We start from the raw sequence: 14635 nt of genomic DNA on the forward strand, positions 1-14635 counted from the left end.
TATTTCTTAATCTTCCACTGTGATATGCATGATATTCTTAGCTAAATGATTTTTTAAAACCAAGGCCACCTCTCCCACTAATGTTCCATGGTCTATTAACACATAGTAGTAGATTATTTTACAAAGAGTCAACACAACAAATTACCAATCAGTTTTTCAAATTCCTCATCATCCACGTCTTCTATACTTTCTTCATCTGCATCCCGTTTTTGTTTCTCTTTAACAGCAACTTTTTTATAATACCTAAAATAATATTCATGTTATATATTTGACAATTTTATTAAAGGTCTAATCTTACTATAATCAAAGCACCTATGACCAGTGGCAAACCACAACTGTAAAATCTTAAGTATACTCAGTTGGAAATAAATGACTGAAATTTGTATGTAATATACAAAAAATAGTTTAACTCAATAAAAAGTAGATGGAATCTTTTAAGTGTAATACATATCAAAGAATAATATTTTATCAGCCCTATTCTTATATTAGAATACAGCAAAACTTAGCCATGTACAGATGTAATCAAACCCTCAAAATTATTCATTCTAAATGATTTTAAAAAACAAGCCAAATCAAACCTAATTAACTAGTCAACCAGATGAGATAAGAAGTACTTTACTACCATAAGGCATTAGGTTATAATACTAGTTGGTTTAGGACTTATTTCTATAGCAGTGCACTGAATTTTTCTGAATCCATTCTAAGGGCCATGGTCTGGATAAATTACCCATGCTTTATCACTATATTAAACTAAGGTAGATTTTAAGCCTATAAAAAAATTACTATAAAAAGAAATTAAAGGCTAAATTTTAAAAAGTCAGAAGCATAAAACAAAATTTATATGCTAAATTAACAAAACTCCCAGATTTACTTTAGTTTTACTAAGATATATTAAGATTAGCAAAATGACTGATTTGTAAATTTCCTTAACAAACACAGACACATCCTTTGATCTTTTTAAAATAACGCTGATTTTGAAAATCAAAATTTAAATTTTGGCAGTTTCCCCAAATGAAACTATATTATGTATAGTACCTGTGGAAAAACACTTCATCCACTGGTATTTGGCTTTCTTCTTTTGCAAGGAATTCCTTACTGTTCACTACAAAAATAAAGTTAAACATTTTAATGTAATATAGCAATTCCCTTTATGTTACTTAAGCTCTTAACACAAAATACAGCATAATCTGTAATTCTAAAAATCTCAAAATTGTAAGGAAGGTAGACAGAAGGGACCATGGAGTGCGAGGGACAATCTCTGAAAAAGTCTGTGTGAAGACCCAACATTGGAAACTTCACTGGCTACAGCATAAAGTAGGCAGTACTCAGCCATCAGTGCAGTTACAGTGAAACAACAGGGTTCTCTTACTGTTCTTCAGTTGCATCCAGGACCCAAATTTCAAGAGAAATAAAAAATTCAAGGAGTTATTTTAATAAATAATCACTTTAAACTTGCCATTTTCAGCTCAAAAAATGACAAGCTTGCCATTAATGCTTGCCATTCTGGGAATAAACAGGAAGTAAACAGAGTTTTCCTTTATACTGAGGAAAACTAAGAAATAAGGAACTACAAGAAATTAGTTTTATCTCTTCAGAATAAAAATTTCTGACTCATCCTGAGTAAAAGGAGATTTGACTTTTACTTCTAACTTACTAACTCTGGGTAAGTCCTTTTACATCTCTAGACCTCTGTGAAGTAAGTCACTGGAAATTAAATGATCTTTAAGGTATAATTTAACCCTAGTCTCTGAACAAGAGGAAGATGAGATCTGTTATGCAAAGAAGTGTCTGCGTTGAATAGAATAGACTCAGATCCAGAAGATGGCTAGCGAGTATAGAAGTAGGTTATTAACTAAGTTTAAAATGATGCTCTGTGACAAAACCAGCTGTGGGTTTTTGTGCTTCTAAGCTAATATTAGAGAGCTTTAAGATGGTCTGAATTGTAAGCAATAGTAATTATATACACAGGGGTTGTTGATGAAGTTATGGATGATAAAATGGTGATAACTGTCAAAGCTGGGTGATGGTAATTGGGGGGGTTCATCATACTATTTTGTTTACTTTGGACATGTTTCAAATTTGCTGTAATAACGTTAAAAAAAAGATGGATAATGTCTTTGGTGCTCAGGTTTTATTCTGATAAATTAGAACAAAGAATAATACAATTTATGCATTTTTGTCTTACACTGTCTTTTCAGTTTCAACTGCCTAAGCTTTATACTTACCAGGAAGATGACGAATATCCTTAATAAAATGTTTCCTTTTCGGCTGCATCACAACACTATCTGTGTTTTCTGAAATGTAAAATTATGACAGTATAATGCAAAACCTAGTTATAAGCTCATATTGTTTATTATGTATGAAAAATGAAAACCAAATAATTCACTAAATAGAAGCATACCTTTGCCTTTATGGGGCTTTGGATTTCGGTATACAAATCGATCCAAAAATCTCATTAGAGTGAAATCCTGCAGGGGGTCCCCCGAATACTGAATATAGTTTCCCTGAAAAGTGGAGGGGGAATTTAAAAACTTAATTCAAATTATATCTATGCATCCAGGTAAGAAAAAAGAAAAAGATAACTTCTATTACATTGTATTGAAGATACAAATATGCAATAAATGACTCATCAAATATCTCTCTCATGCACATTATACTTAAGAAATTAAACACACAGATACATATACACACATATTCTAGAATGTAATATTGATTTGATGGATAGACTAATAATAATGTAGGCCATCTAACCATTAATCACGAACCAAACCTTGAAGTGGCAAACACAGCAAATGGGAAAGTGAGGCAGTCTTTCTCCAGGAGAGGAGCTACAAGGTATTAAAATAAATAACTGCTGTGGCTTTCTAATGTCTTATTGCTTCCATTCAACTCAGAGTGGGAAAAATTATCTGCTGTTTTGTACAAAACAAGTCATTGCTCCTTTATTCGAGCAGTAAAATGTGCAAGATTCTCTGTTAAACACTGTATGACCAATTATTATCTAAAATGATTCTACTTTTTCTTATTTCTCATCTTTTGATATTTTAGACTCACCTGAAGGATGGTCTTTGCAAAAAGGGCCACAGAGGGATGAAAATGCACAGATAACTAAAAAGAAAAATGTCAATAATATCAATATTTCTAAGGTTGACACTTAGTACATTTATAGCTTATTTAAGAAAATCGGGCTGGGTACGCTGGCTCACACCTGTAATCCCAGCACTTTGGGAGGTTCAGGCAGGCAGATCACTCGAGCCCAGAAGTTGAGACCGGCCTGGGCAATATGGTGAAACCCTATGTCTACAAAAAGTACAACAACAATCAGGGCATGATGGTGCGCACCTGTAGTCCTAGCTACTCAGGAGGCTAAAGTGGAAGGAGTGCCTGGGCCCAGGAGGTTGAGGCTGCAGTGAGCTGAGATGGCGCCACTGCACTCCAGCCTGGGTGACAGAGTGAGACCCTATTTCAACAACAACAAAGAAAATGCAAAAATTTGAAATTTAAGCCAATACATTAAACAAGTGATTCTCAAAACATTTTGGTCTCAGGACCATTTCATACACTTAAAAACCAAAAATTTCATCAGTTTCCATTTAACAGGGTTATATCTACAGAAACCTATGTTATAAACATAAACAGAAAAATTATAAATACTTGTAGGTTCATTAAAATAACAAAGCTACTACATATTAATAAATAGCATATTTATGAAAAATAATTACGCTTCAAGACAAAATATATAGTGAATAGCATTATTTTACAGTTTTGCAAATCTCTTTAATGTCTGGCTTAACAGAAGACAGTGGATTCTTTCATCTGCTTCTGTATTCCATGTTGAAATATACATAGAAAATCTGGCCTCACACGTGTAGAAAATAATCTTTCATATAACTGTGAATTTCTTCTTTAGTACTATACCAAAACCAAAGATTAGTTGTAATATGGAATCTGAAACCCATATTCAATTGGCTTTTGGTACTTGCTACTTAAAATTATTTGGTCTACTTTGAATCAATCGTTTATCCACTCAAGAATTTGTAACATTCAGGTGGCACAGTGGCTCACGCCTGTAATCCCAGCACTTTGGGAGGCTGAGGTAGGCGGATCACATGAAGTCAGGAGTTCGAGACCAGCCTGGACAACATGGCAAAACACTGTGCTAAAAATTAAAAAATTAGCTGGGCATGGTGCCATGCTCCTGTAATCCCAGTTACTTAGGAGGTGGAGGTTGCAGTGAGCCGAGATTGCACCACTACACTCCAGTTTGCGTGGCAACAGAGCCTTCTCTGTCTCAAAAAAAAAAAAAAGGATTTGTAACATTGTGCATTGGTCATTGGAAAAACTACCACATGCAGTCCTTCCAAATGTTGGCACATTTCATTATACTTTACCACAAAAATCACATTGTTAGAACCACTGATTTCATCAGTAAAGTTTTTATAAATTAAGAAACTGTGAAGCCCAAGGTGGTGGTTACAAGATTTTTAAAACTTTAATCTTTGCTTGAAAGCTTTATTTTTGAATTTTATTGTTGACAACAAATACTGCCAGCTTTTTTGTTTCATTCATTTTCAAGAAAATGTCTCCCAAATACCTAAGTCTGAAAAACCAGTTTGTCAGTTAGTCTTTCATGAAAGAGCAGCTAGATGAGCTTGCAACAACTGGTAAGCACTTGTCCTTGAGACACGTGACAACCTTCACACTTTAGGTAGGCAGCAGAGGTATGTTACGCATACTTGCTATATGCGTATATATACGCATACAAAATCCTAAAAAGACATGTACTTTACGGTCAAGATACTAAAATCAGTAATTCTCCCTGTGCCATCATTCTTAAGTTATACTGGCTTTTTTTTTAACTGCACATATGTGGCAGTGATGAATATAATGGCTTCTGATGCAGCCTGGTGCTGTCTTTATTCAAGATAAGCTGCAGCAGTTTTACCTATCATTTATTTTATAGTATCAGTGCCACTGTCAACACAGTGATGAAAACAGATAATGTACTGGTATTACTATGAAAAGAGCTGTGGGCTGGACACTGTGGCTCGTGCCTGTAACCCAGCACTTTGGGAGGCCGAGGCAGGCGGATCACGAGGTCAGGAGATGGAGACCATCCTGGCCAACACGGTGAAATCCCATCTCTACTAAAAATACAAAAATAATTAGCCAGGTATGGTGGCAGGTGCCTGTAGTCCCAGCTACCCGGGAGGCTGAGGCAGGAGAATGGCGTGAACCCGGGAGGCAGAGCTTGCAGTGAGCCAAGATGCGCCACAGCACTCCAGCCTGGGCTACAGAGCTAGACTCTGTCCAAAAAAAAAAAAGCTGTGTCCGACTCACTAAAAAGATATCAGGAACTCTTCGGGGTTTGGTCGCACTTTGAGAATAGCTGCATAGGAAGATACTTATTGGCTTTACACAAAAGTCACAGAAAGGTTATTAGAAGTATGAATTCCTCTTATGAATTCAGGAAAGTAACTTTATTTACAAAAAAATTTATCACAAAACTTTTCAGATATATCTAATGAATAAAGCAAAATGTATCCATTTTCTCAACTCTACATGCAATAATCTACCTACAAAAAGCAACAGTTATAACCCATGTATAACATCCTTATTTTACATGCACATTTAAGATTTTCTACAAAATGAATACCTCACATAGTACCTTCCCCCAAATGTGGACTTTTAATGTTTATTAATGCGTATAATTATCATAAAAAAAAAACTTCAAAGCATTACATCCACAAGGGCAAAAATTTACAGCATAAATGAATTAAAAGACAATTTGAAATTATTTTACCTTTTTGAGTTCCCAAAGACTTGTATTTTCAGCTCCACAGAACAGAGGATTTCTACTGAATGGATCATATTTATTTAACTGTTTCCCACCTAGGAATAACAAAAAAATACGATTTCTCAAATGCTTTATTTCTAGCCCAAGAGTCATTAAAAGCACCACCATTAATATTCTCAACAGATATCTCCAACATTCTTACTTAGCTAAGCAACCTAGATTAAAAACTCTGAGCTCCCTCAAGAATTTGTCTTGGTGTTTGAGCTAGCATCAGCTCTTGAATAAAACAGGGAACATGTTTATCCCAACACTAAAAGCTTTCTTTAAGGCCAGGTGCAGTGGCTCACACCTGTAATCACAGCACTTAGGGAGGCTGAGGCCAGTGGATCCTTTGAGTCCTGGAGTTCGAGACCAGCCTGGATACAATGGTGAAACCCCGTCTCTTACAAAAAATATATCAAAAAAACCAGCCACGTGTGGTAATGTGTGCCTGTAGTCCCAGCTATTCGGGAGGCTGAGTTGGGAGGATCATGTGAGCCCAGGAGATGGGAGTTGCAGTGAACCAAGATCATGCCATTGTGATCCAGCCTTCGTGACCAAGCAAGACCCTGACTCAAAAATAAGTAATAGCTCCCTTTCAAAACTTCTGCCTTGGCTGGGCGCAATGGCTCATGCCTATAATCCCAGCACTTTGGGAAGCCAACGTGAAAGGCTGCTTGAGTCCAAGAGTTCAAGACCAGCCTGGGCAAGAGAGTGGGTTTTCGTCTCTACAAAAAAAATAAAACTAGCCAGACCCGGTGGCACAAGCCTGTAGTCCCGGCTACCTGGGAGGCTGAGGTGGGAGGATCACTTGAGTTCAGGAGTTTGAGGTTGCAGTGAGTCATAATGGCTCATTGTACTCCAGGCTGGCCTGGGCGACAGTGAGACCTGTCTCAACAAAATCAAAAACCAAACCAAAAAACCCCAAACTTCTCCCTTTTCTAAATGGCAAGAAAAAGGTGCCCATTTTGGGGTCAAAGAGGTTGGAAACGTTAAGATGGAAATAATATGAAGATGAACTAGGTCTAAAGTCTTTTGGAGCTTTAGAGTGCTCCAAATATTTGTCATAAAAGTATGCCAGAAATAATTCTCACTTGGAACAGGTCTGCCATTATCTTCATGTTTTTAGAAACTCAGGATTTAAAAAATTTAAAACAAAGATTTTCAGAACTAGGAATCGACTACCTTCCAACACACATGCTCTTCATCCTTCTAAAGGATTATTCTCTCAGTTTAGTCTTCAGGGGAACTGATGGATTCTTCTCAAACTTTTCTGGCAGCTATCAGACTTCTCTTTTGTACTTCACAAATTGAAATGTGTAGATGAATTAATTTGACCGTGAGTCCCAAAGCAAGTTGAAGAAATGGGTCTGGCACCACATTTCTTGAACCTCAAGGCTAGTGTTTTCTTTACAGCCTCAAATGAAGAGGCTGCATTTCTAAGATTTCTTTTGAATCTAACATCCTGTTAATTTAGTTTGGTGTGTGTATAGGAATCCACTTAAAGTTTCTATCTTGCCGGGCGCGGTGGCTCAAGCCTGTAATCCCAGCGCTTTGGGAGGCCGAGACGGGCGGATCACGAGGTCAGGAGATCGAGACCATCCTGGCTAACACGGTGAAACCCCGTCTCTACTAAAAAAATACAAAAACTAGCCGGGCGAGGTAGCGGGCGCCTGTAGTCCCAGCTACTCCGGGAGGCTGAGGCAGGAGAATGGCGTGAACCCGGGAGGCGGAGCTTGCAGTGAGCTGAGATCCGGCCACTGCACTCCAGCCTGGGGGACAGAGCGAGACTCCGTCTCAAAAAAAAAAAAAAAAAAAAAGTTTCTATCTTGAACAGAAAGTTTTCTATCCCTAAAATATTACTTTAAGAAACTGTGGGCCAGGTACAGTGGCTCATGCCTGTAATCCCAGCACTTCAGGAGGCCAAGGCAGGCAGATCACCTGAGGTCAGGAGTTCGAGACCAGCCTGGCCAACATGGTGAAACCCCACCTGTACTAAAAATACAAAAATTAGCTGGGTGTGGTGGCACATGCCTGTAATCTCAGCTACTTGGGAGGCTGAGGCAGGAGAATCACTTGAACCTGGGAGGTGGAGGTTGCAGTAAGCCGAGAGCGTGCCTCTGCACTCCAGCCTGGACGACAGAGTGCGACTCTAAATAAATAAATAAATAAATAAATAAAATGGTAGAATGCCAGTTTCTATGAAAATCAAAGAGAAACAAACTCCCTGGTTTAAAAAATCAAGAGAATAAAGATTAAAAAAACTCACCTTTCAAATTATCAAAGTGCACCCAGGAAGCAATCTCTGGTTTTTTGGTTTCTATATCACTTTCAGGAACCGTTTCCTCTGTCTCAAGTTTTTTCACCATCTCTGTTTCTTTGTCTGCATCAGTGAATTTTTCCATGTCTTCATCATCATTTGCATCAATAAAATGTTCTTCATCATCAGACTCCTAACAAACACATAGTTTCATAAATCTACATAAATCAACTAGAAGTTGCAATAAAGTCTGTGTTCCATTATGTGATGTAGAGTTTTACTTATTGCAACTCTGGTGAAACGTGAAAGTTCTAATAAAGTAAAATGATGGCCATCAGTGGTATTTAAACAAGAAAGGAGAGCACATCCTTATTTCTAAACATAACACAGTTAAGTTTTGAGCTAAGAACCCCTGAGCCTTAGGGACTCTATTACTTGAAAACAATTAGCCCTCAAGTAAATGTCTGACTTATAAATAACCCTATGAGGTAGCTGCTATTATTATTTCCATTTCATAGTTAACAAAGACGACTTAAGAGGTCTACTAAGTTTTATGGTCTTCCAAATCCCATACAATGGTAACTTCTAGTAAAGTACAGTTTATTGCAAGTAGAAGAGTGTGAGCAACATGCCCACCTAGTAAACTGTACAGCTGGTACTAAAATCTAGGTTTGTCCTATTCCAGAACTCACACTCATATGCTCCAGAGAACTAGGTTATTGTCATGTGAAGCAAAGAAAAACAAAACAAAAATGACCAATATATTTCAGCACCCACTCAATTTAAAAAGCAGTTGAAAAATATACCGGATGATCATCTAGTTGGCTTCTTAAACCTGGTTTTGCTTTAAGGATCTCAGACACAAGATATAAAGCCCCACATATAAATGGTGGCATCTGTTGACAAGTAACTTGAAGTAACCTCTTCACAAAAGCCTTCACCCGGCGCAACACAATGTCAGCTTTCAGAGATTTGTAGACAAGGTTAAGAAACATAGCTTGCTTGGAACACATCATCAACCCTGGATCCAACATCTTCCTGCAAAACAAAACCAAGGTCAATATTTATGTATAAAACCATCTCCACAACCAACGGTCACATATTAGAAACAGCTACTAACCTCAACTTAGTTAGGGATAACTTTGCTGCTTATATTAGAACAAGAGACCTTGCCCTAAGAGGTAAGATGGAAGTCAATGACCAGAAAAGAATGATGATGCCACCAGGAAAAACCAACAATAACAACGACAACAACAACAACAACAACGCCCACAGGAATGAACATTTGTGTGTGTGTGGTTTTCTTCTCTTTTCCAAGTGTTTTTCTGTTTTCTATATCAACAGGGCACAGCCCTAACAGTATTCATAGAACCCCACCAGAAAAGCTAATCTAAAACCAGACAGTGAAAACTGACCCACGAAAGCAGAACATTAGAAGATCTGGGTTTTTGTCCTTGTATAACTACCTACTAGCAGGGTGACCAGAGGCCGCCTCTTCATGGTTTATTGAAGACCATAGATGAACAGCAGAAAATTAAATTCTAAGGACTTCAGAGCATCTCTAGTCCAATGTACTAGCTGTGTAACATCTCTCTCATACACACTATTCTCACTGCCCAGAGTGCTTCTCTCCAACTCTGCATGTCCACAGTATCCAAAATTGGTTCTTCTATTAGTCTCTCTCAGTTCCATGTTTGTGTCCTTCATAGTTTCACAAACTGGGTTTCCCTGCCTTTCCCTTTTCTCTCAAAGTCCAGTGAAATAGGGATTATGCCTGTGTTATTCACTGTTATAACCCCAGTGCCTGGCAGTTAATACGTTTACAAGACAGTTATCCAAATACTTGAACCTATTTAGCTATTATGTGCTTGTCTCTCCCTAATGTCTGTCTTCTGTAGGCTGCTCTACTCTGATATGATACTTTAAAAATTCTCTATTCTAGATGCTGAATATTACACATGTCCCCAACCAGTCTAGACCTCCAGATATTATGACACCCAGAATTAACACAATCCTCCAGATTAGCTCTACTAACACCTGGAATCATTATTTCCTTTGTTTTGAGTATTTTCATCAATTTTTTCCTACTAATACTAGAAATGAAAAGACTTAAGCTTGTGAAGCACTTTCCTATTGCTCTGCATACTCTGGGAAATATCACCCTTTTGGTAATATTCTGGGATATTCTGGATTATTTAATTTTCTCTCTTTACATTTAAATTTTCCAACATTTCCATCCAGTTTGCAACTTATTTTTAGGCATAAATTCCATCTCACATCAACAGAAACATTTGAGAAGAATTTAGAGACATGTCTCTATCATTTCATGAAATATTTTCCTAAAGTTTTGATAAATATTTCTGTAAACCAAATCATGTCATTTCTTTTATCCCTCAATTAACTAGGGGTTTTCTTAATGTGAAGGATTCTTTTTTTTTTTTTTTTGAGACGGAGTCTGGCTCTGTGGCCTGGGCTGGAGTGCAGTGGCCGCATCTCAGCTCACTGCAAGCTCCGCCTCCCGGGTTTACGCCATTCTCCTGCCTCAGCCTCCGAGTAGCTGGGACTACAGGCGCCCGCCACCTCGCCCGGCTAGTTTTTTGTATTTTTTTAGTAGAGACGGGGTTTCACCGTGTTAGCCAGGATGGTCTCGATCTCCTGGCCTCATGATCCGCCCGTCTCGGCCTCCCAAAGTGCTGGGATGACAGGCTTGCGCCACCGCGCCCGGCCTAAGGATTCTTAATAAAACCAAGAGCAAACAAACTTTAAGAAGGCCTAAAGGCCCGTTCAGAAACTCCATCTGCGAGAGCTCTTGGCAAATAGTGATTTTAAAAACTTAAAAATGTACTCTTCCTCAGAGATGTTAGACTATGATGTTAAATAGAAACAGAAAAATGTTTTCTAATAGATTCCAAACACTTTCTAAAAATTAAAAATTCCTATGACCATCACAAGTTCAAAATAATCAAACCACCCCCCTTCAAAACAAACAAACAAAAACAACAAACGAAAAACTCAAGACCCCGAAACCTCTACATTTTCAGCCTTGGAACTCTTTTCAAATTAACAATGTTAAGTATCTATTTATTACTTCAAAGAGTTGTGGAAAGGCTGCTGAGAGTCTTTTTAGTGGACCAGAGCAATCAGCAATCAGTGCTATGAAATGTCAGGAACTCTACAGCAAGTGGACCTGGATTTGCCACCTAACTTGGTCTCTTAATATCTGTGTGACCTTGCACAAATTATTGTACCTCACAGACTGGAGAGCTGTTAAGAGGATTAAACTAAAGAAACATGTATGAGTATCAGTAATAAGGATAGCAGCCAACATTTCACATAGCACTATGTGTTAGGCACTGTTAAGGACTTCACATACACACAAAGATTACATAGGTTAACACACACAACCCCCCAACCTTCATTAAAGCCCCAGTTCTGTCACTTACAAGCTGTAGAATCTTGTGCAACTTTCAAAATCTTCATTATAATCATATGAGATAGGTGCTTTTCTCTCCATCCTACAGACAAACCCACTTAGGCATGGTAACATGGGATGGATTATATCTACCAAGAGGTTTTTAGTGGGGATCAAGTAATTTGCCCAAAGTTACACAGAAAACTAATGGCAGGGACTCAAACCTAGGCAGCGTGGCTTAAGTCTAAGATACTAACCACTACTCTACATTTTCTCACAAGATATATCTATGTAAATATATAAAAATGAATTAGAAGGAAATATATTAATTTCTTGAACACAGTTATGTTCGACTGTCTCTTAAACAGCTCCAAACTGTTTACACATTGCTGAAAATACGCCTCAATGAATAAGCTGCAAAATTCAGTAAAGAAAATCTTAATCTCCATTAAACAAACAAAAACCCTGTACCCCCCAAAACTCTCTACTTAATATACTTTCTTGTTTACCACAGCTCCTCTCTCTGCCGCCTCCCCCAATATGAATGTGAGTGCCTCCAGGGAGGGGATTTCTGTTCGCTGTGCCTCCTGTGCACCTAGACCATGGCACCATACTGTAGGCACTCAGAAAATACTTGTTGAATGAGTTACTGTGTGAATGCATTCAACTGTGTGAAAGACAGCAGGGAAAAGACACAGGATTGAGGAGAACGGGAAGACGGAAACTGCAGTTATATCTGCAATTTTATTTCTTTAATATCCCAAAAGACTTAAAACAAATATAGCAAAATGTTAATTCTGAAATACTAGCTGGTAGATATGAATGATTCTTTTGGGTATTTTTCTGTATTTTACAACTTCTCAAAATGAAAAATGTATTCAAAGCAGCTAATATAATTTGTGTCCATCAGGGAAACAAAGATTAAGTGACTTACTTGAAGGTGGCGAGCAGCAAGCTGCCAAGGGGGCCTAAAATCCAATTTTCTAACTCTTTCTCTTGCCCCACAGAGGGCACTGCTTGTGCTGTACATCAAGTTATAGTTCATGTCTCATATTGGAATGCTATGTTCTTACCTGTATAATGCAGTGTAATATCGATCCGATATTGTCTGCTGAGAATTCATGACTTGGAAAAGCAACATTAAAGCCTGCACACTGGTATTAAAATTCACAATATGCAACACTTTAAACAGTGTGTCAATCTGCTCCCTCACTTTGTCATCACCAGTCTGGGAATAAGGGTACGCCCTATTGACACCTGTTAAAAGGGCGCTAAGCATTTTTGATTCAATATCTTTTTTTTTGATACAAGTCCGAAAAAAGCAAAAGTAAACAGTTATTAATTTGTTAGCCAGTTCACTTTCTTCATGGGACAGAGCCATTTGATTTAAAAAGCAAATTGCATAGTATTGAGCTTTGGAGCTGATATTTGAGCGGAAGAGTAGCCTTTCTACTTCACCACACACAACTCCTTTCATATTGGGATGTTTACAAAGTAATGTCTCTAACAGATGGGAGGCTTTTGTGGCAATTCTGTTCTGAGGATCTCCCAGTTTATTTACCACTTGCACAAGAAGAGCCTTTTCTTCCTCAGGCTTGTTACAAAGCAGCTCATGAGCCACTGCAAGGGCTCGAGTTTTAGTGGTTACTAATGTATCATGACTTAAAACTGCTAAGACCTGCACAAATTCAGCCACTAAGTGTTTCAGCTGGTGTTCAAAATACCATAATATCAGTCTTCTATCTCTTGAGTCCTTGTTGCCACTGGACAACTGTTCCAGCTTGTCAAAAGGATGCTGGCTGAAAATCCTCAGCTTTCGACTGTCTGGCAAAAGGTCTGTGATAAGCAACTCTTTAAAAGTATCCAAGGCCATGAGGCACTGCTGTTTGCTGCCCTTCTTTTTAACAAGGTTCACAAGAGTTTCTACAAACTGAAGTGTGTGAACGGCATCATCCTGAATAAGAAGAATCATGGCTGCCATCCTGTCACCTAGTGTCCCTGATGACACAATTGCCTTTATCCAGGTAGAAGAGGCTCCCTTTTGACTATTCGTCTTACTTTTGAATAAGTTGATTTCATGCTCATACAGCTTCTGAGCAAGGGTTTTGTAGTTAGATACAACATCCTGAGGCTGGGGTTTCAAAGAATATTCATTGCTATACTCCAGATCATACCATTTGCCTCCAGGCTTAAGTAACAGAGTCTGTCTCTCAAAAAATTCAAAGATGTTCTGTTTATCTTTCTTCACTTTCGGTGTGGTACTGCCGTTCTCATCAGAATGTGGTTCTGGCTTATTCTTATTTTTCACCTTATTAACTGATGTCCTTTGACTTTCTGCTGTATTTTTGTTATTTATTTTAGGTATTTTTACTTCTTTTTTGCTGGAATTTTCTTTTTTAGCTGGTTCATCTTCTTCAATTAAGCAAGCTTTTGTATACTTGGCCAAATTAAGATTTTGAATAAATGCTTCCAATTCACCTTGTTGAAGGTCATCAATTACTCCTTTTTTGCCTCCATCTATCACTTCCTCATTCTCATCCAAAGTAGCCAGCATAAGGTAATCTTGCTGCATTAAAAACATAAGTTAAAAATACATTACAAATGTGAAAAATAAAACCATAAAATAATAGGAAACACAACATGATTTTAAAAATAATTTCAGAACTGGGAAAATCCTTTCAAATTTGACATAAAACTCAGGGTCCACAAAGGAAAGGATAAGTAAATTTACCTTTCTCTCTCTTTCTTTTACACACATACACACACACTTTTTATTTCGATATAGGAAAAAATACAAATTATAAACTGGAAAAAAAAATACAAGCAACTCCTATCAAAGTAATTGGGTTTGACACCTTAATATAAAACTTTCTAAACATCAGTAAGTGACAACCCAAAAGAAAAATATGCAAAGGATATGAACAGTTCACAGAAAAAAAAAGGTTCTTTAAAAATATGAAAAGATGCTGAACCTCACTGATATTTAGAGAAATCCACATTAAAACCACAATGATACATCCATCTTTTAATTTATCAGATGAGCAAAGATACACTGCAAGATTAGCAAGATACAATGACAGGTGATGCTGGGGAAGGGGTGGGGGAAACGGCACGTTCATACATGGTT

The 14635-nt window shown here is 37.6% G+C and overlaps 1 protein-coding gene across 2 annotated transcripts in view; it reads right to left on the reverse strand.

Moving 5' to 3' along the window:
• CEBPZ (CCAAT enhancer binding protein zeta) overlaps positions 1–14635 on the reverse strand; it is a 28894-nt gene that overhangs the window by 12188 nt on the left and 2071 nt on the right. For both annotated transcript variants that reach the window (XM_023216329.2, XM_023216330.1), the window contains exons 2-10: positions 12582–14074; positions 8903–9134; positions 8106–8289; positions 5804–5892; positions 3055–3108; positions 2402–2504; positions 2226–2294; positions 1036–1102; positions 146–243 (exon numbers count right to left, since the gene is read on the reverse strand). In XM_023216329.2, coding sequence (XP_023072097.1) covers positions 146–243; positions 1036–1102; positions 2226–2294; positions 2402–2504; positions 3055–3108; positions 5804–5892; positions 8106–8289; positions 8903–9134; positions 12582–14074 — 2389 coding nt within the window. The remainder of the gene's footprint in view (positions 1–145; positions 244–1035; positions 1103–2225; positions 2295–2401; positions 2505–3054; positions 3109–5803; positions 5893–8105; positions 8290–8902; positions 9135–12581; positions 14075–14635) is intronic.

The sequence above is a fragment of the Piliocolobus tephrosceles genome, chromosome 15 (assembly GCF_002776525.5).
Source record: "Piliocolobus tephrosceles isolate RC106 chromosome 15, ASM277652v3, whole genome shotgun sequence".
NCBI classification, from domain to species: Eukaryota; Metazoa; Chordata; class Mammalia; order Primates; family Cercopithecidae; genus Piliocolobus; species Piliocolobus tephrosceles.